The 22,955-nt window shown below is 36.8% G+C and overlaps 1 protein-coding gene across 2 annotated transcripts in view; it reads left to right on the plus strand.

The window, feature by feature from the left end:
- NTNG1 (netrin G1) overlaps positions 1 to 22,955 on the plus strand; it is a gene marked incomplete at both ends in the record, with an annotated part of 150,275 nt that overhangs the window by 101,121 nt on the left and 26,199 nt on the right. The window contains 2 exons of one of the 2 annotated variants that reach the window (XM_082313239.1): positions 16,234 to 16,401; positions 21,986 to 22,123. The exons of the other annotated variant lie outside the window; for it this stretch is intronic. Of the exons in view, the coding sequence (XP_082169365.1) occupies positions 16,234 to 16,401; positions 21,986 to 22,123 (306 nt within the window). The remainder of the gene's footprint in view (positions 1 to 16,233; positions 16,402 to 21,985; positions 22,124 to 22,955) is intronic. 2 annotated transcript variants of the gene reach the window in all.

Below are 22,955 nucleotides of genomic sequence, written 5' to 3' on the forward strand. Positions count from 1 at the left end.
TTGCCATGGCATCTGTTTTGCCGCTTTAAATAGTGAAACAGCATCAATGACAATAACGTGCAAATGAAAGCCTTCAATCTTAATAATGTAATTTTCCCGCTCTAGGATCTCCTTTGGCATTTGCATGATTGCTATTTTCAAAACCTTGTGTTTATACATGTATTTATAACCAAAAAAAATGAACTAAATGAAAGAGAAGTTTATGTCACTGTTCTCGGGAATATTCCTGCCATTAATAACAGAAACGGGATGAATGGGAAAATAGTTCTTTGGAGTTTGGTTGTGCTATAGTTTCTTAGTACTGTGTTGCATGGACTATATGGTTGTGTTTTCACTTCACACTCCATACAGCCTTTGTCACCACATCTACCATTTCTGAGCATCAGCAGATGTTGGCCTTTGAAAACTTAATAGGGAAACTCAAATACCTTTTAAACAACGGTGACCTGAAAGGATGCATTGTTGACCTCTTTGTATTTTACATTGGGGTGATTAGTACAAATGGAGAAAATTCTGTTTAACATTCCATAGGAAATACAAGAGTTTCTGCAAGTCTTATCTTATGCTTTATCTTTAATCTGCTGTAAATGTCTTGGAATAATATGTGGTAGAAGTCAACAAATTTCTTTGCCTACCTGGAAATGATGAAGCACAAGCATCTCTTCATGAGCACAAGTAAATACTGATACTCTGCTTGGTTTTTTCATGTGTTTTTTCTTAAATAGCTCAGGGGAAAAATAGTTCTACTTGCACAATGTTCTGAACATCTTTCCTATAAAATAGAAATAGCAGAATTATCATTAAACAAGGATAGAACCCATAAATTTATCCTGGTGTCTAAGAGAATTTAACAGAAGTACAATTAACAAATAAAAACAAGCAAGATTAATTAGTTGTGGCTGCTTTAATGGATTCTGCATGATTTCTTCTTTTGTCTATGCTAATACAATGTTTGTGTTCGTATCAGCAGAGTTTTTCCCCATCTGGGGACAGGGAGTTACTCTCGGGAGACACAGTTTGGGGTTTATTTTGCCTGGCAGCAAACACTAACGGGCGGGGGGGGGGGGGGCGGCGCGGGTGGGTATTGACTTTTGTGTGCTTCAAGCTTTTTCCTAGTATATAAGGAGGATGGGGTTGGGGCGAGGGGTTATGAAGGCTAAACTGCCAGCATACAAAGAAGATGCCACTGCAAGCGATGTTCATTTAACGCTTTTAAGACCACAATGAAAGCAAGCAAAGAAAAATAAAATATATTTACCCGTGTGCACATATATGTATCATTCTCTGTTCCTTTTTTACTTCAAAGGATCTTGTATTAAAGCAGCTCATCATTAAAGTTTGAACACAAAGAAAGAGTGGTCATTAAGTAAACATCCTTTCTGATCATCTAGAAGAAAAAAAAAAAAAAATCAGAGCTTTCCCATTAAGGTCATTTGTACCTGCTGTTGTCTGTCAGTTGAATAATAGGTTCTCTGGTCATTTCCAGCATTCTTGATTCCAGTGCTGGCCCTTTGAGCATTTTTCAGCCATGTCTGGAAAAATACTGGTGAAAGTATTAGCAATTAATGAGTCCCAAAACCATTTCATAATTTTAAGCAATGCTTACATACAGTATGTAAATATTCTGAAAACAACATTATTTTACTTGCTAAAATAATGATTGTACAATTTTACATAGACCAATGCATCAAAATGTTCATTATTGTGACCAAATATCAAAGTTACTAATCTGTACACGTGTGCCTTCAAAAAGTTGAATCTTCTAAACTACAGCTTCTATCTTTATTCCTGTAAAGCATAACTCCACTAATTATGCTAAACAGTTTGTTATAAAGGGTATAATTAGATACAGGATAGGATAGACATGATGTGCAAATAGCTCTGTGTGGGTGATTATCACCTTAAAGCCTGCTGGTGGCAGATGAGTCAGAGTTTAGAGACAGACCGTGCACCCAAGTGCAAGATGCAATCACAATAATCAAATGGTATTTTCTGCTTTGTTCTCTATGGTTTTGTTCTTCTTTATAGCCAATTTCAAATTAAGAAAACTTTTTTTTTTTAATGATAACAAATGCAAGACAAAAGTAAAAACAGACTGAATGGGCACCCTTTTATTTTATTGTTTTCTTAACCTTGAAAGATCTAGTGGGTATTTTTCTGAAACTAAAATAGTGTCAGGATGAGTGTAGCTTTATTTGTTTTACGTATTTGTTATGAAATTTTAATGTGGTAAATATATATCTTAAAAGGTTGTGAGAGTTTTTTTTTTTCTTTTTTATAACAACACAAAGCGTTTTGGACCTGATTTTGCCCCCTTGCGGTAACTGAGAAGTTCTCTCATTAAACTTACAGTCATGGGATCAAAACCATTACAATGCCAAGCTCTGGACTAGAGTATGTACACAACACCCACATATGTCAGTAGGATATAAACATGCATAAGTAGGTTGTACATTACTTTTCTATTATTATTTGAAGTCAAGTTTTACAGAGAAAGCTGTACTGTTGAGAGATCATTAAGATGTTTATCTCCTTAGAACATTTAAATATTGTCTTCAGACTATATATATTATTTTGGACATACTAGCAAAATGTTCTCAATTCAATTTTATCCAAATCTGACTTTTTAATAAGTAATACTGTTAATCAGGCTCCTAGTCTAAGGCAATCACCTTATCTAAGTAACTGATTATAATATCAAGCTAGTAACAGTATTTGTTTTCCCTCCTTTTATACTTTGAAGCACTCAGAATTTTTCACTTTCACAATTAGATTTTCCATTATATTAAAACATTACTGGGCTGAAAGAAAATACTGATAGCCTATGTCACATAATGCACACACTCATTTGAACACTGGATCTGAAACACATTTAACATTCCAAATAAAAGACATTGTGAGTAGTTTATTTACCTGGTAGGATTCATAACAAAGCCAGTTTTCTTCTGTATAAACAGGATTTTACCCTTGAAGTTCAGTAAGCGGAGCGCCCGGGCTGACCCCAGCGCTGAGCAGAAACCCTCTCTTTGCGGAGTGATTTCCAGCGCAGGGTCAGACTGCCAGCGCTGCTCCAGGGAGCACGGACAGGTTGTTGGGGTGGGATTCAGGGGAGCCTTTGTTTGAGTTTTTCTTTTGCCAGATCCACCAATTTTAACAGATAAGAAGAGCCATTCTCACCAGTCTAGTAGACGTGGCCACTTACGGTTTAGTATTGTTTCTCATTCTTCATCCCAGTTTACCTTCATCATTTTGAGTTGGTTAAAAACAGTGTATCAGTCAAATTGTCTTTTCAGTGCTTTTTTTATTTGCTGTAATATATGGGAAATTACTTAGTTCACAGTTATCTTTGTTTTAACCATTAATAAACAATCCAGTGATAGGACGCTATAGAAAATAAGATATCAACATTTTGGTATGTACCATGGTACCCATGCAAAACACATTGTACTTGCAATACGCAAGCTTAGATGCAGTTACTCGGGGAATTTATAGAGAGCAGACATGATCCACGAAGGTATTTAAAAATGTAATTATCTATAAAGCTTAGGGAGAAATTGCTAGGAAAAAATGCACTTCTATATTTTACCCTCTTCTCTTTTTCTTTCTGTCCCTTAGACATGTAATCAGTTTCTTTCATAGTGTATAAGGGAAGAACGAGGTTTCCAAATCAGCATTCTGATTTTTAAAAAAAGATCTTGATTTACTGTTCTTTATCAGTTGTGAATTACTGTACAATAATCCTAGTCAACCAGCCAATTTCAGCATCTTTGTAGGAAAAAGCAGAATGAATCAAAATAAAACAACCCCCGCAAACTATCCCCAGAATAATTTACTTTTTTTTTTTCCCATAAGAAAGTACCTAAATATTTCCTTCCAAAAATACTTGAATTCATTGTGCACTTTTGCAAATATTTTAGTGGAAGTATTACAATTGAAGAATACTCCCTCAAACCTCATTAGTTTGAGAATTAGCCGACACATTTGTTAAAATCAGTGGATTTTTTTTCTGATATTTAAAAGTTTCCAGAGCCGGATCATTGGATTTTTTTTTTTAAGCCTCTGAAAAGATCACTTACTTTTACTCTATGACAACAAGTGGGCACGTAAAGGACTAATTGCATTTAAATTCTTCCAACAGTTATAAAAGCTGTTATGGCTGAGGAGCTGCCATAAAACAACCACATCTTCACATTTATGCAGAATTCTCCTTTCTTCAAAGGAACAGGTATGAAACTTCCTACATTGCTCCAAAAAAGGTTGCCTAACATTGGCCAAGTATTTTTTTTTTTAACTTAATAAAATAAAGGAGTGATTTTTTTAAAAAAAACTTTTTCAGCATTTCTTCCCTTTTGATGACTCAGATTTTGCAGTATTATGAAAGTGCTGAAAGGCAAATTTTATGTGAGGTAGGTTATCATGACCTCAAACAGACCTAATGAGATAGAAATGCTGTAATAATGATAGTGTGGTCTTTGCAATAAGTGAAGGAATATGATTTGATAAAAACACACCCAATTATTCCAGCAGTTACTAAATCTGCCATTGATTTCAGTGAGCATTATTTTTTATTATTCCTAATTTTTTGTCTAATATTAACGACCAAACCCACTGTCATACATATAACTCTACTATGCTCAGCAGACATTTATATTTTAGAATAGATATTTACTCTCAACTGCTCATGGTTTAAAACAGGCAGTGGCAAGGCCAATTTTCTATGACTAGAAACATGGACTCCTACTAGAATCATTAAGCTTACATTGACTATTTTTTTAATGCTTTTTTATGTTTTAAATAGAAGTTGAAGGAAAGTTAAAAAACACCTTAATCAGAGTCTCTCACTAGGGTTCCTTATCGTTATTATAAATTAAATAAGTAATGATAGTTGTCAACACAAGTGCTCCCTGTCTTCCGTTAGAGTAAGCATTATTTAAGACTTACTGATTTATTATTAGTAATTTTCATCAAATGCATTGTTTGTGGACCAGGTCAGCAGAAACAGTTTAGGAGATGAAAATACGCTAGTCTGCCGTAGAGCACAGATGCCCAGGCAGCAATGTAGTCTTCATACGCTCCATCACCTGTGCTCTTCCTCCCTGAGGAAGGATAGCCCCTCTCAGTGGGAATACATTTTAATTGTACTGCCAGCTCAGTACTTTGTTGGAGTGAGAAAGCAACAAAGTGCTGATTAATTTCTGCCAACATCATGACAGGTTTTTTCATGTGCAGCTGTCTGGTTGGAATCAGGCTGAACCTACCCATTCATTTCCACTATTTCCTCAATCTGAAACCATGATGTAGCCCCTGGTGCAGACTGCAGTTCCAGTGAATATTTGAGACAGATTTTCTTTGTTTGATATCATAGGTAATTCCGATACTGTATATCCAAAAAAAAAAAGGATTGGGAGAAAAAAAAAGAAGGAAATGATCATACATGTAATAAGTATCACGCAATCAGTTTCTCCTTAATTCATGAAAGTAAGATTTTTTTCTGAATAGTTATTTTCTGCATATAATCAGCTTTGGAACAATAATAACTAAAAATGCAGAAATTTCCAATGCAACTTTAAAATGTCATACCTGATTTTCTGCTCAGTCATATAGCTCACATACCTCTACTCTTAAAGGTGCCTACAGTAGCTTCATTTTTAAATATAAAAAAAATATATACTTTTAGAAACTCTTTTTCACATTTCTGTAGCCTTGTTTGCCCAGAATAACTGTCATAGAATATATTACAGTAGATTTATATATCTTGTACAATACCTACACCAAAATCATTAACTATTCTGGCAAATAATTACTTTAATTACAGAATACAGTGTCCATACATGGAACTGTTCTGGAAATGCTTGGTTTATCTGGTTAACTTCTCTATACACAAAACCCTTAGAGGTAATCACTGAGGACTAGAAATATTTTCACAAGTTGCTATAAAAGAATAACTAGCTGCTAAATGAGTCTTCCCAGTGCCTGTTCAAAGGATGACTCATCTGCTCCAATACACTTGTGGGAATGACAGTCAACATTCTTTGACTTGGACATCTCACATACCTTTTTAGATGAAGCATTTAAAGTTGTCTCCATAACAAAAAAAAAAATAATAAAAAAAAAGTAAATTTCAAAGATAAGAAGAAAGGCCTTTATCAAGAAAACTCTAATCTTGATGATAATACATTCCATGAAGAAGGATATAAGAAAAAAATATTATCTTTACCAAAGATCAAAAAAAAAAAACAAAAACCAAAACCACCCACATAATAGAAGCATTAAGTCCTCGGGAGCATTAACCACATTACTAAGCAGCCCAGAGACACTGAAGGCAGTGGCTGCTCTCAGCTGGATATTACCGTGAACAACCTCATCTGACTTTGAAGTTGACCCTGCTGTGAGCAAAGGGTGGAACAAATGACCTCCAGAAGTCCCTTCTAAGATGGTTGTAATTATCACTAATAACTAGTAGTAATCACTAGTAATAATACTTAATTGGTAATCTTCAGGCACTATAAATATGCTCTTTGTTGTTTTGGATGTCCATTAAGAAACTCAGCTGAATTTAATCTAATTTAAAGAGTCGGGGAATTTTTAATTATTTTGCAGTAAGTCACAACCTCCATTTTAAGTAAGTTTGCTAAAATGAGCACAGATCTATAGCATTTAATGGATTACTAAGAAATATGTAACACTGATTTTTCTGTCCTACAAGTAATGATTTTGTTTGGACAAGACAAGAGATTACTTGGGGAAATCATCAGAATAAGATTCTAGATGAAATATTATTGATTATATGAATCAGATTATATAAAACATCTGATTTCCTATATAGGACTTATAGTTTATTAAATGACAGATATTCCAGAGGGTTAGTCCTGAGGAATTACAAAGCTTTGACGCTATTACTTTTACTTCTAGTAATACCTAGGCCATTTCAATTGGAGATGATCATGCATGTGAAATTTTGGAGTATGTGTGCTAAACAATATTCAACAACAGAAGCAGGATTTTGGAAGCTCTGGTCTGAAATGTTACAGGTTTTCTGCAACAACCCTGATGTTGCACAATGGCTAAAAGAGAAAGAGGCTCAGGGGAGAGCAGGACAATGTAGTCAATAAAGATCGCTTTTCCTTTTTTAGCTCATGATTTTTATATGTATTCTCTGATGTCCAGTCCCTTTAAAATCTTTAGGTTAAGCCTAAGTGTTCCTAAAACTACCAAAACTTTAACAGTGGATTAACTGTGCAAATAATTTGTCTGTGTGTGCTTGAAACTTCTTTAATATAACCAGTCAGTCAGTGTTGCAGGAGGAGGAGGAGGAGGAGGAAGGTGGTGTCTCAGGTGCATGGAATTACAGTCTTTCGGTGGGCTAGGGTTATCATGCCACCTCAGTAAGTATGGCTTTTAGATACCTTTTATCATACACTCTGACTATTGTGTTTGCACTTCCTATGTGTGTGAATTGGTGGATCTGACCAGTAGAGGCAGGCTATTTTTGATCAATACATAGACTGTTTGAGAATCTACCAAACTGACTCTGTTTTTCTTCCGTGTTCTTGATTGATAAGGAAAAAGCACAAAAATGCAAGAATATGATGTAATGATGTGATTATGTCACAACTTGACTGATTCAATTGCAGAAGGCTACTTAACAGTAAATGGCACAGTGCAGGTCATCATCCTTTCCTTGAATTCTTCTCTATGTGGGAGGACGTTTGGGTCAGCCATCCCCACCCAGCCGATTTCTCTTCACCCTTAACAAATGGGTTAGAAGATACTATGGAAAAAAATCATGTCCTCCTTCCACATCAGATGTTTGAAGCCCCAGTCTTTTTGTCATAGCATCCCTGCAGGTCTTCCGCTAAGGTGGACATAACAGTGAAACACACCTTCTTCCGAAAGACCTATAAGCCTAGACCCTTAATGCCAACTAGGTTGTGACAACTGCATCTACTCACTACCCAGCTGAGTTTCTTGTAGGTAGAAATGAAGAAATAGCTCTGCCCCTACTAATATCACCACTGTGTAGGCTGATGTGGCCATTAAGGAAAATTCTGCTCAGCTCAGAAAGGGCACAACCACTGCAGTACTCACAGAAGATGAAAAAAACGTGGTCCAAATCTGATGTTCAAACCTAGGCAGATGAAAACAGACGAAAGATTATATCAGAAAAATAAGGAGAATATAAATACCATTTCCCAGATCAGGGCCCAAAGAAAAGCTTTCTTTCCTCCTCCCGCAACCCCATCCCATTTACTTACTCTCAGCTCCAACACTGAGCACCGTTCTGCTAAGGATTATCACTCCCCACTACCCCCGCCCCAAAGCACATTGACCAAAGGAGATGAAGCTCTGAAGAGACATAGCTAATTGTTTCACTGAGAGACAAAATGCTTCTACACGTAGGTGACACATTATGTAGGGCCTTTAAGAAATGTAGACATTTAATGTTCTTACAAAAAAAATCAAGCTGTAGAATATATCAGTAGAGGTGATAGGAAATAGATACAACACACAAAAGTGTGACAGCAAAAGAAAAGGCCCGCTCTACTGGTAAATATATTTCTTCTGATAACAGAAATATAATTCACTCAAAAGGCCCTAAAGCAGGATGTTACGGTAAGATATGCGTCTTTGGTAAGAAATCCATATTTGTCCGATATTGTCATTGTATCTCTACAGAGCAGTTTTAACAGAATATGTTCCTGTTTTGTTCCTGGTGTTAGAATCACATATATTGGTCTAGGATATCTTCTCATCGAGGAAAATTATATTTTAAACCACGGAAGATAAATTGTTATGCACAGTATTTTATGTCCATTTGGTGTTTTGGGAATCATCAATTGCTTGTTTTCTTGTTCACTGTGGAGTCATGTACTGTTCAAGTGCAACCTAGACTAGTCCAGTAATGGATGTTTGTAATCTATGTCTTTGTCCATATGCTTGCCTGTTTAGAACAATATCACAGATGTAAATAACAAAACCTGATTTTTCCTGATGCATGCAGATCCTCCAAAGTTTGATAGGATATGGCCGAATATTTCTTCCCTTGAGGTTTCTAAACCAAACCAAGGTAGGATGCTGTAAAATTCCTAGTGGTCTAAAATTACTGAAATTGCTTTCAAGGAGTCCCACATGGTGGCAAAAGTAGTAACAATGATAATCCAACTCATTTTTCTTCTGGTGCTAAGTAATGCTATTCTGTGAGAAAATAACCATAAAACAAACCTTATCTGAAAAGTCTTCCAACAAACACTCAGGTTATGCACATCATCACTGCAAAAAGTCTGGAAAAGCAGATGCACAGGTTATAAGTACTGATATACAGAAAGCCCTAGATAATGTTGGACTTGTTTAGACAGCAGTCTGTCTTTTGAGTAAGTTTCGAGATTCTTGAGTGAGAAAGATTGTCATTGTCTACATCAAACCCATTTTTAATGTCTTGTTTCCGCTTTGTTTTCCCAAGTGAGCTCAGAGGCATTCTCGGCTTGCGTGCCATCCACAATACAAGCAAGTTCTCTGCAGGATAGGCTCATAGTTTTCTGCAATTTGAGTGCCACGCAAAAAAATTACTCACAGCCTGTGGCATGATGATTAGCATTGAAAGAGACAGAACAACTTCTTAAGATGACTGATAAAAGTAAGATTCTTTGTTTTTTGAAGTTGTATTCAGCTATACTTCACATTTCAAAAAGATTGTTCGTTATAAAAAATAACATCCTTTTGTTCTCCTTATTTACTGCCCTTTGCTCCCAAAAAAATCCCTGCAGAAATCTGGCCTGTGGCTTGCTTTGACTGTTCAAAGGGTGTCCTTTCTGTGCTATAACACATACAGATGGAGAATAAAATTAATGAAAAGGTGATCTAGAAAATAGCTACTAACCTGAACAAGATGTATCGGGAATCTGTTGGGTAATGACATTGGAAGGGCTGTAGTTAAATCCATTGATCACAACGACCAAATCAAAACATACACACATACATATAAAATCTACTATGTTATATGTGCAAATTTCTATGTGCCCAACAAAATAGAAAATACTAATTGATCTGTGCTCTCTGTAAGGATTAGCAATGTACTTTTGTTTACATTATTCACATATATTTTAAATTAAATATCCCTGATGAAGTGATACTTAGCATTCCAATAACTTCATTTAGCCCCCGTTATATTTTCCAAGCTTTTGCATGTGTTCCTTAAACAAACCAACCAACCAACCAGATTGATCTCTGCTCCTGTGCTCTCTGTAAGGATTAGCCTACATTATTCACAGGAATTTTAAATCAAAACATTCCCAGTGAAATGATACTTAGCATTTCTAATGGATTTCATAGCGTAATTACACTGCTTGTGATCTAAGACTTAACTTCATTGCAAAACACGTCTTGAATGGCACAAAATTATTCAGTGTTTCTTCCCCAAAAATAAGAGTTTTAGTAAATTTAGTTTTGACATTTTGTTGGGAGCACAAAGCACAAAAACTTAAAAGCATTTCTATTCAGATTATGTGCTTGCAGTATATTGTTACAGTGTTTAACATTTATTGTAGACTAAATACTTCAGTCAAGGATAGTGTATGAGGAGAATAATTACAGAAATCTGCCTATACCTAATATTATTTTATTGTGTTTTCTTTGTCTATGCTATTAGGCCAGAATAAATATGCATGTAAATTACATAAAACCCTTTGCAGACCACTCTGGTTACCATAGTCATTGGTCATGGACTGGGGGAAACCATCAAATAACCTCTAACACAAAACTGCCAAAGTGTGCAGATGTGAATTACATTCCCTTTCTTTATCTTGGATATTACACCTCAAATGATTCGACAGTTAACAGTATATAACTCATTTTCCCTAACTTTCATCCTTTCCTTACAACACGATAACCATTGTTAAAGTTAATTTAGAAGTTAGAAAATAAAGAAGTTTATTCTAATCTTTTGATTTGTTCCTATATGACACCTTTTCTAATTTACTGTTCATTTTATTGCCTATCCAGTTGCTCCCAAATTAGCTATGTCAACTGTTTCTTCTGTTCAAGTTGCAAACCACAAGAGAGGTAGGAATTCTTGGATTCATACAGTGATTCCATAGTGCTCCGTGTTGTGAAAACATTGCACTGTATGAATCTGGAATATCTGTGAAGTGTACCCATCAGCTTACTGGTGAGGCATCTTCATTGACAACAACAGACGCATTAAGTTGCATAAACATAAGCCATACAAAGAAAATAACAAATACGCTTCTTAGACAGTCGCTGCTGGCATAGGAAGTGACATGGCATTTGTTTTTAACGGAGTTAAATGTATGAATATGACCATTTAGATTGTTGCTTAGAAAGCAAATGTTTGCTAGAGTCTTGTTTTCCTCACTGATACGCATAAATTGTAAAGAGGATACATAAGCAGATTAGTTGAGGGCAAACAATACATTAAATGTCATTGTCCGTATCCTCAAGAAGTCTCTCTAAATGCCATGGAGTGTAATGCATAGTTATGTCCTTTAATGCGTTGTAAGTGTGCCTTATATCTTCATTTTATTGTAACAGTGTGCAAATTCAGAGTGTAGCCATTACATTTGGAACCGATGTTTTGGTGTTTTATCAAAAAAATGGAATTATATGGGCATAATGAAGGATGCCAATATTCGCTCTGACTTACAGGCAGACTGTTTCACTTGCATACGTCATTCACAGTCTGAACCCTGAGATCTTCTCATTGTTCTTCCTCATCAATTTATCTGTAAAGAGTATGTATAAAGATGTTTTGTCTTTCTGTAGCTATTGTGAATATCTCATTATTCATGAAATACATATTAACAAGGAATAGGGATGGATATTAACAAATGTTTGAACTTAGTTTCACCTATTTTAAGAGATCATGATAACGAGCCATACTGTTTGTTATGAAGCAGGTCATTTCTAAGGTTACAATGAAATCTCCTTTGTTTGCCTTTTGTTAGTGTATAGAGGAAGGACACAGAGTTACTGGAAAATGAAAAAGAAAAAATATCTTAATGATTTCTGAATGCACTTTTCTTGAAATACTCTTTGTGCTTTTAAGTAGAAAATGACAGCGATAGCTGTCTCATGCATTACCTGTCTTAGTTTAAAAATGATGCTTCCCTCCTGTGTGTGTTTACCATTGTTTCATGTGATGATGTTTCATGTTTTATTGGTCGCAGCTGAAGCTTCAGCTGAACCTTGTCCCCACAGCACAATAGTGTGTCATCTCAAAGATGTAAATGCATAGCATCATAATGGGGGAAAAAAGTATTCAATTTATAGAAACAAAACAATTTAATGATCAACCTCTTTATGAGCCTCCTTCAATGGCTAATTTTATCATGCTTTCTACAACAGGATCAAGATTGTTGCAATAGAATCATTGCGTTGGAAATAGTCTTTAAAGGCTCATAAATCCTTCTGTGAGTTGGCAAGGGATTTGACAATTCCTGAATCATCCAAAGACAATTATCAAATCTAACATGGCTCTTTCTTCTCCCTTTTTCCTTCACATTAAATCTATCTAGCTATCTTTACCTCTCCTCTGAGGTTTTATTTTCCAAACCATTTACTTGTTATTGTTATTCAGCTTTAAACTGTCTCCAGTTTATCTGAGTCTTTTCTGACATGTGGCACTCAGAACTGAAAGCAGCATTTTCTAGCACTGTAAGCTCATGTCATTTCATTGTTGGTAAACCATTTGCAGCCTGATTTTGGTACTTTCCCCCATCTCTTTCAGTGATTGCATGGCTTTGCCAGTGCATGAAAGTGTTTGGGCTGCTAGCCAGAGACACGTGCCTAAAAACCTTAAGCTGTGCTTCTGACAAGTCTAATAAGCAGGCTACTTTCTGGTCTTGGTGTGCTGGTTAAGGTGAACCGCATAAGCTAGAAAGGCCATACAGCATTGACAGGTGTTAGCTTCCCCTCTGGCATGATGCTGAATGCAATTCTACACGTTATGTTTGGCTGGTTTAGGGTAGCACCGCGTGTAGCCAGTGGAGAAAATAATTCCATTTCAATCATATAAGGACAATTTACATAGCTTTTTTTATAAATACAGACAGATGTAAAAATGATTCACTGATCAGGCCACCAGCAGTAAGAAAAATAAGTTCATATTATTGTACTAGCAAAATGGGGAGGGAAGCAAAAATTAGCAAAAACTTGATTTAATCGTTACTTGCCATGCCTTTTTTTTTCCTTTGCGTCATTGCTAATATCTGATCAGATGCTAGATTTTTTGGGGGTTAACTGGGTTTTTTCCTATACCGTGTAGCATTTACCAGTCTGATGATCAAGATTCCTAGAGCTTTCCTATATCTTAGTATAAGTTAACTTTGAGACAAAGGCTTTCTTTTACACAGCACAGTTGTTACAAAAGAGCAGTACCCATAGGCATGCAACCAAGTATAAGAATTGGTCCCATTATTTACCTTTAATGTTGATGAGCCACATCTGAACTTGGGTAGTCCTGCGTATGTTTAGGAGCATGTGTGTACATCAGACTAAGTCCTTCGTAATTAGTAGATGTTTCTTCAGTCCAAATCATAACTTGGAGGAAGCCTTGTTACAGAGTGAATTACTTTATGTGCAGCTTTGTTTCCTGTGCTTTTGTAATTGCTAATTATGTGTAGTAGTGATACTATTGAAGGTCATATCACAATTTCAGAGTGGAAGTAGCGCAGTCATTCATTCACAGAATATTCTCAATTTCTTTCTGCTACTTTAAACACAAAAGTTGATGTAGCATAGTCTGATTTACTGGCACTTCTTTATAGTCTGCATATTTTTGAAGCATAAAAGTGTAGTATTCTGCTGCCTGTTACTGATTTGAAAAACAAGGGAAATTATTTCCTCTGAATTCACCTACGGTATGATTGTGTTTAGCCACAAGTGTGACAAACATACCAGTACGGTATCGTCTCACCAAAATAAATTGTCTAATGGTAGCAGAAGACAGGTCCTTTGTCAGACAGAGAGACTAAGACAGTATTGCTTCTGAATCTGAGATTCAGAAGGATCACATTGCTTATCACTAACCAGTCTTTCTTATTTTAAAAATCAAACACATAAAAAACTTACAATCGTAACAATTTTCCCTGTGACTTTTGTTTGCTAGTGCTAGTTTCCACTTTTAGATCTGTTGTCGCTGCCCCGCACAGGCGTTTTTTACTCGAGCAAGATGGATATAGTAGGGGAGAAATGCTGCTGGGTGGCTGGCTGAGATGCTGAAGCATACTGACCAGCTGCAAAAGACAACAAACATTAACACTTTTTTCCTCCCCCCTCAATTACGTCAAGTGGTAGCATACTGAGACTGATACACCAAATGTTTTACTGTACCCCAGCAGTTACAGGCATCAAAATTATCAGATTGGTGTGAACCACAAAACATCGGTTTAGCAGTATAACCTTGAAGAGAGCAAGTATGCATGTATGTTAACTAAATGTGTACATATAAATGGAATTAATGCTTCCTGGCAGCAGAAAGGCAGCTCTCAGCATTGAAACGTATGCTGTGCTAAGCGTTGTACAGATGCTATCTATTTAGAGTCCACTACATCAGACAACAGCCAAAGAAATACGTATGTATTAGGTGTGCATAACATACTGATAAACATGTACCGGTATTGCTATTTCTTTATGAAAATACAGACTGGCACAAATACTGTATCTGATGCCCTATGCCAACAGTCAGTGGGCTCATTAGGTGCCCTAGCATAATCAGCAGCATGCCATAGGAAAGGCAGCACAGGGCACTTGGCCCCTGTCATGTATGGAAACATTTTACACCCTCTGCTACAGCTTTATCTAATTACAGGCTAAGTTAACTTCAAGAGGTTGAAGCCCTTCCAAGTCACTGCATCCAGTACTCCATTACTGCAGGAAATACACCATAATCTCTTTTACCAGTTAATAAACTACATCTCTAAAGCACCAGTGTTTTTGCTACAAATTGGAAGAGTGTTCGAGAACCCCAGTGCCCTAATGGCTAGATAGCATCTCCTAATTTCCAGTTGAAATTTCTCAGTTAACATCCATTTGTTCTCGTGCCAGTGTTGTCCATTAGCGCAGATATTCACTTAGGATGGCAGAAGGCTATCTCCTTGATGTATTTATAGCCCAGTGATATCCCCTGTCTTCAGTTTCCTGAACTAAACAAGCCAAATTATCCTAGTCTTCACTTTTTAAATAGGCTCTCTACTTCTCTGATCATCCTAATAACCTTTCCTGCATTCATTCTGGGCTCATAATCTGAGTTGAGTGATCAGACTTACACAAGCTTTCTACACAAAGCATAGCTGTGCCTTCTATAATGATATTGATACATTTCTAATTTCTACTTCTTTCTGCATAAAACCAAGCATTGCTTGTGATTAAAGACTAAAAGGCACTAGCATGCTATGTTTAATGAAGGGGTTTTGAAAAAGCGGCTGTCGTGCCAGCTGCGTTTCAGATGGCTGCAGTAAGCATGCTTTCTATTTAGTACGCATTTCAGAATTTTCGTGATCTTTTCTGGCCCAATTGTTTTTCATCTCAGAATATAAAAATGGGTTAATGCTTACCTCGGAAGTACAGTAGAAGTAGCTCTTAAATAACACCTCTCTTCTTTCCTTTTCTTCTCTGTTAATTGTTTTAGGAGGTGCTGGCCAAAATTGTCAAACTAGAGGTTGGTTTGGTCTTGAAACAAAACCGTCTGGTTCCCAAGGTGCCTACTAGTTACAGTACCCTGAGTTCGGTAGTATTTCTGAATACTCACCATTTATGTCAGAACAAAGCTTTTATTTTACTTACAGTTGTGGATTTAAGCATGATGAAGTTTGACAATTTTGTCCACTGTATTTAATATTTTTAATATGAGGAAGTTTTTCCCATGTCCTGATTTATACTCATCTCAAATGTGCAAAAAGATGTGCATTTCTATCAGCGGAAACTGAGCCTCCAGTACCCCTGAAAGGTTTACAACTGCAAATGCTTCAGTTCCATCAGGTCTGCCAACAACAGCCAACCTTCAACGTCATGCCATGGTCGTCGGGTCACGCTAACCTGCCTGAAACAAACTTCGCTTTCATTGCAGATAAACATCTGCTGTTGTCCATGTGACATTGATTAACATGTATGTGCCATTCATTCATACTTCTGTTCATGCTTCATTTTTACTAAGCATGTAATGTGCTATTACTCTGCTGCCGTATACATTTTGTATACATTTCTGTTCTTCCTTGAAAGACTGCGAATGCTTCGGGCACTCCAACCGGTGCAGTTACATCGAGCTGCTCAATACGGTCATTTGCGTGAGCTGTAAGCACAACACTAGAGGTCAGCACTGTGAGTTATGCAGGCTGGGCTACTTCAGAAATGCTTCTGCAGAGCTGGACGATGAAAATGTGTGCATAGGTCAGTCCCGGGATAACTGCGGCTTTTCTTCTGTGCCTTTTCAGCTACTGGCAGCTGCTAGGGACCACTGCTGCTTACTTGCCAGTCGAGCCAGAATGAGCTTTTTCAATGGATAAGAACATCTGTGTAGACTTTTCACCTCATTTCTGTTGCCCCTGTAGCCCCAAGGAGGTATTTTGAATCTGTGTGTGATGATGAACCTCCCTGGCTAAGGGTCGTGGGAAGACTTTCCCCAGAAGCCCCTGAGAAACTGACTGTGCTGTCCTTCTGCAGGAGAGCGCCACACTGGAGTTGCGCATGTGAAGACTGAAGGGCTGAGTCATAAATACCTGTTCCCAGTCTAACTTTCAGAATTATTAGTACAGAATCTTGAATACTTGCCTGGAGACCTACAAAAGTTGCCAGCTGCATCAATAGGACATGGGGAGTGGTGCTTATTAACCCCTTTTTATTCACTTCAATTTCATAAAAACACGTTGCTGCTAATTCTGCTCCCAGGCACAGGGCTGTAAATGCAGTGTTACCTCCCCTCTCCTTAGAGAAGAAACTGAAATTATGCCTGTGTGGTTAGGAGCAGAATTTGTCAAATCAGTTTGACATGATATCAATTTAGAAAAGGGATTCCTAGGTGAAAACAGTGCTTTAGACCTAGCATCTGCTGTAAAGATCCAAAATGCAGAATTAAAGAAAATGTCTGAACATAATAAAAAAAAAGCATATTAGGAAAAAACGTAAGATCTTTATCACACTAGAAGAATATGCATTGTTCTCATGTCACCGCAGACAGTGTATAGCAGAAGTTAGGACACTTTAGGTGAAGACTGAATGTAGTCAATAAAGGAAGCCTCATACAATGGCAAGTAGTTAACAGATAGCCACAAAAGGCACTGTTCTAATAAAAAACAGAGGTGGAGAACTTATTATATAATGTTTCTTATAGACATAAGCATTGGTAGAACCTGTTCTGAATTTTCATTGTGATTTTTTTTCTTTCCATTTTCCAGGAAGCAAAAAGAAAGAGTAGTTATAAGATTTTTTTCATGCCAAAATAGACTACGGCTGTATAAATTATATTTTAATATTCTTCATAATCCATTGCTGAGATTCGAGCCAGAAACTATTTAGTTTCAATCTGCAGCCTGACAGATTTACATTTTATTTTGTGATAAACACCCAGATCCATCCATGCACTGCATTTCACATGTCCTTCTTTTAACTTTGCTTGGCAACACATTCAGAAAATGCATGATCTCCTTTGACATTAATTAGTCTGAGCTAATAAGAACTTTAGGAGGCAAGTCATGATTTTATATGACTGTGCTGAGGAGATTAACCCCATCAAATGTTCTTAGAAAAAACCCACTCTCCCTCATATTTGTTTGATGTAGATGACGGACGTCATCGGTATGACATCAGAGCTGTATAATTTCAGCCGCCTAAATAGGCCTAATGAATATGATATTAAATTACTCTGTTTGGGATTTACCATCAGCTCATTCAGTAAATTGTTTTCCCACATACACTGAAATACTAAGACAGCAGCTGTAGCTACGTAAGGCAAGGAAGTTAATAAACCAGGAGTCAAAAATAAGTAAATTTTAAATTAATTTGCAAGGGGTGTATTTAGGATGTCTTAGTAAAACAACTCTGCACTTTGAAATTGCCCAGACTCTGCAGAAATAAAATTTTAAAACCTTCCATTTAACAAGAGTCTTTAAAAAAAAAAAGAAAAGAAAAGGCAATGTGATGCATTTGGTGACTTTCTCACCTTAATGCAAGCGGAATTCTCTTGGGCTCCCGTGAGAATTGTACCATGTAAGATGACTATAGGTTCAAACCCTGGTTTCCTACATAGTAGGTAATTTGTTTTAAATAAATAATATTCTTATTGGACTAAGACAGTTTTCAGGATCTTAGTGATCATACTGCATACAAAATGTATGTATCCTACTTGATTTGCCAACTTAAGAAGACTTTCCTACTACTTCTTTTTTAAAGTCAGTGAAGTGAAGGAGATACCTAAGCACTTTTCAGAAAACAGAAGTTTGTTCTTAAAGTGCTTAGGAACTGGGGCTCCTAAGATTTAATCCTGCAAAGTGTAGACTATTTTCACCTCTGAGAGAGTTGATGGATTCACCATCCTTCTAGGTCAAGTACAAAGAGTCTTGCTCTATTGGAAACGCTCATTTCTCTTTTCTCTGAGTTTAAAAGCAGTGTTTTGGGTTTTAAGTATGAGTGGAATGTTGGCATGAACATTTTAATAAGCAGATTTCAAGTGACATGCGCAAGTCTTATTCCCATATGAAAGTCTCATTTTTCCAGGCTAATTCTTTCCTCTTCAGCAATATATGTAGAAAAGTAAAAAATGTTTGGATAAGCTAGTTTAATGGCAGCTAACAGGGCTTTGGCTCTCATTTATCAAAACTACTTACATAGTTTTCGTAAATATATATGGTAAGTACATGAATAACCAATCTGTGAATCTTAGCCGATGCTAACTAAACGGAGAAAATGTAAAATGTTTCATTTTTAAAACTGACAAGTTACAAAGAATTGAAATACTGAGAAGGTTTTTACCAGTGAACCCAATGCAATGCATTATACAGTGGGCTTAAATCTAATTTCATTATGCCCTTAATTTCTTTAGAAGCAAAATAAATTTTATTTCCTAAAATGAAATATCAAAATTTTGTGGATTTGTCAGCTGCAAAATTACCTCATATGGGCAACTGCAGTTTCTAAATAAATCAAGGTATTTTAAAGTTAAAAGTCATTCACTTGACATGCTTACAGTGAAAGAGAATTTAACAACTTGAAGAGCTTTTTGTTTTTACAAGGTCTTGATAAAGTCCTAATAACTATTTCAGTGAATACACACACTGGCAAGCATGGAAACCACCAAGTAGACCCAGAGTAATAAAACATTTCCTTTGCCTTACAACATATATACTGAAATGGTAATTATTTTCACACCTCTCAGAAAGCCAACCTTGCAGTCGCTTAGGCTTAAGCTTCAGTTAACACCTGTGAGACCTTTAGAAACCCTAACGATACATGGTTAAGTGAACCCTGAGGGTTGTCCTGTAGCCACTGTCAACCCAGACCGATAAGCAGCAAGCCTGCAAGCTTCAGCCCATTTTCCCAGCCTTCTTTTTTACTTATTTTCATTGTGTTCTGTTGGCAGCATCACGCTGATATAGTGAATCTCAGTGAACAGATGACTACCACTGTCATCTTCCCATCCTTCAAACAGCCACCAGATGGAGGTTACGAGGAAAATTCCTTCCCAGTTCAGATCGGCAGGGGTTTTTTTCCCCATCCTGCAACCTGGTGTGTGGTCCGCTTATTAGGATGATCTGGGAATGTTAATTTAATGTTATTTAATGCCCTGTTGTAAGGGCATTGGAGATACTGACTGCCTCCCGGTGGCACACTGGAATTGTGGCTTTTAAGCTTTTTAATGTCTTAAGTATTTGCAGGTCTTGGGAAGTGTTCCACAGCCTGTGATATTGTGTTGGACAACGAGCTTGGATGTTTGGTGGACCCTCGTAGGCTATATATCTATGGTATCAATTGTGTATTGGGAAAGACGGAGGCTAGATTCAGTTACTAAAGGTTACTGGGTCTGGGTGGTGTTCTGATTTGATCTGCTACTTTTGTAAAAGGGCCTGGCTTAGAGTTTTGTTTTGACTATCTACTTTCCCTTAAACAGCATAATATGGGCCTGGTACTTCTTATGTATTTATATGTTAGAGTTCAGTAGGAAAGCTTTCACTGATTCAGGGTCAGGTTCTTGTTCTCTGGAAAATATAACATTATGTATCTATAAACATTCAATATCCTCGGCCATAGATTTCTTTCACAAACACTTGCCTAAATCACTGTAACTCCATTATGTCCAACTAAGCTATTTTTAATGTACAGGAATGAGACCTTCTATGTCTAATGTAATTCCAAGCTTTTTGTCTTTCAAGGTTTTCTATAGACACTCTTCGAGCAAATTTGACTTCCTGCACTCAATATGTATCTCAGTTCTATGCCTGTTTACATAAACCTTTCATACATCTGATTAACATCAGAATTGCCAGCTTTTCAAATGGCACTCACTGTGCTATAATTCTGCTCAGCCTCGCACAGTATTTTTGGCATGTCAGTTTTCAGCTTCATTAATGAATGTTGCTAGCTAATTGACTCTATTATTATTGTGGAACTCTGTTTGCCAAAGGTAACTATTCTTCTTCAGCATGCCAAATGTTCAAAGTGCCATCTGTAATTTATAGTTAATAAACACTGAGACAACAGATGACAAATGTCTTGCTGATAGTTTTTTTCCTGTTACAGTTTTTCCTTTGGATTTTTTCTATACTTTACATCCCAGTTCAACTCCAGTTTGTCATTTACAATATTGCTGAGGTTTAACCTAATGCTAGGGAACAATTGCCAAAGGTAGTCATCAAAGTAGCGCTGATTCACAGACATACAAAGCCAGACTCCCAGCAGGTTGCCCAGATTCAGGAATCGATTTGTATATCTTTTGCCTTCCACAGCAGCAGAGATCAGATGCTGCCAAAATGTGTCTGTGGTCTCAGTTGACAGTGGAGTTACTCTGGGTCTACATGGGTCTACATACAAATAAGATACAGCCCTTCATTTAAAAATAAATAAATAAATAAATGAACTGAAGATCGGGAGTGCCAAAACTGAGCTCTGCTAGCTACTGTCTTGTCTTCTTTGTTCAGCTAGCTGAAAGCTGACCACAGATATTGCAATCCTGGTAAAGAAAAGGGCTGTGAAGGAGCAACACAGTAAGTGTTGTGGGAGTAAATGGGTTACCCCAGTCATTCTTCAATTAGGTGAACACACATGGGAAATATACAGTGGGGAGTGAGCCTCATTGCATTTTCCATCTGCCCACTGGGAGGTGAGAGAAATGAAAATGGCAGCGTAAAGCCAGTTCTGATAAGTTTTGCATTACGTTACTGCTCACCTCAAGCTCTTCATTGTGGAATATGTAAAAGGTTTATTAACGTCACTGATAAATACAATCTCATCAATTTAATGGCAAATATCCACATAAATTATTACGCTGCTCAAAACTATAAAGGAAGACTATCTTGGAAATAAGTAAAGTGCATTTATATAGCCCTGTAAAGACATTCAGCGCTTCTGAAAATATTGAGTAATAGAGACAAGCCTATTTTAATGAGGCGAAACATTTCACCCTGATGGCACATTGATATATCCATACTATACAAAGCCTTTCTAATGTTCATTAAATTGTCAAAAACATTCTTACCAAAAGAGAATCTGTTACAATCAGTTATCCTCAAAGAACATGGTGTCTTCTGCCTTTATATCTTTTCTGTTTACTTTTTCTCTTCACATCATAAAATGTCTCTTCCTGAAATGACATATGCAAACAAATAAATGGACCTATAGTAGTTATATTCACTACTCTAGATATCCTTAATAGACAGTCTTCCTTTACCTTTAGCGCTGGAAATGCACCCTTTATTGGTATTGAATGAATTACCACCATACGTAGACCTGAATCCAGTGTGTATGTGTTGTCTTGTTTCTGCAGACTGTTATTGTAACCCTTTTGGTTCAGTCCATGATCGCTGTAATGACAGAGGATTTTGTGAGTGTAAGGAGGGAGCATCAGGGCCTAAATGTGATAAATGTCTGCCGGGATATATCTGGCACAGCTTGGGCTGTCAACGTAAGTAACTCTGAGAGTCGCCCCTCTCCTGCAACTTTGCTGCCTCTGCGTCTGTATGCTATCACGTGCAGCTACTTAAGAGCAGAAAATAAGCAAAACGCTCTACGAGCTGTAAGAACGCCATACTGCCTGAACCTTTGCGGGGACTCCCAGATGAGGACAGTAAACTGCCTGTGCCATCCATTTATTTCAATAAGCTTTCAGTGTCCTCTCTCTTTCTCTTGCTAATGCCTGGAGGAGCTCCCACTGAAATACGTAAATATGCGTGTCTTGCCAACTGTGAAATAAGTTTTTTATACTAAACATCAGCATATTAACTCCAAATTTAAAATCTTTACTAAAAGACAAAAGGTGATTTCTCTGCATGTTTACTTTCTTCTGTACTAAACTTCAACTTCTTGAGTAACTTAACTATGCTTTCATACCTTAACACTATGTCCCTGGCCAATAAAACTGCAAAACACTGGCTCATGACCTGTTACAATTCATGAAAACTAGACAAAAGCTAAAGGTAAAAAAAAATGGGGGTATACTTAACATCCTTAAAAATAAGTGCTGAAATTTTGCATAAATATTGCTAGGGCAGATGTTGTTTCAATGCTTATTGTATATTTAGCTTCTCTTCCAGTTAACGGGTCTTGTAAACAAGTGAGTGGAAATACTACATCGGTATATACAGGATTAGACTTTTATCGCAAATTTCTTTTGTAGTAAATTCTTAAGATTTATTCTTTAGAACTGTCTTGATCATCTACTTCCAGAAACTCTGGAGAGTCCTCTCATGTTTTTCTTTCACCTTTTCTCCCTGCCTCTCTGCATTCTTCCACACACA

This window comes from Platalea leucorodia, assembly GCF_965183815.1.
Source record: "Platalea leucorodia genome assembly, chromosome: 5".
Lineage (NCBI taxonomy): Eukaryota > Metazoa > Chordata > Aves > Pelecaniformes > Threskiornithidae > Platalea > Platalea leucorodia.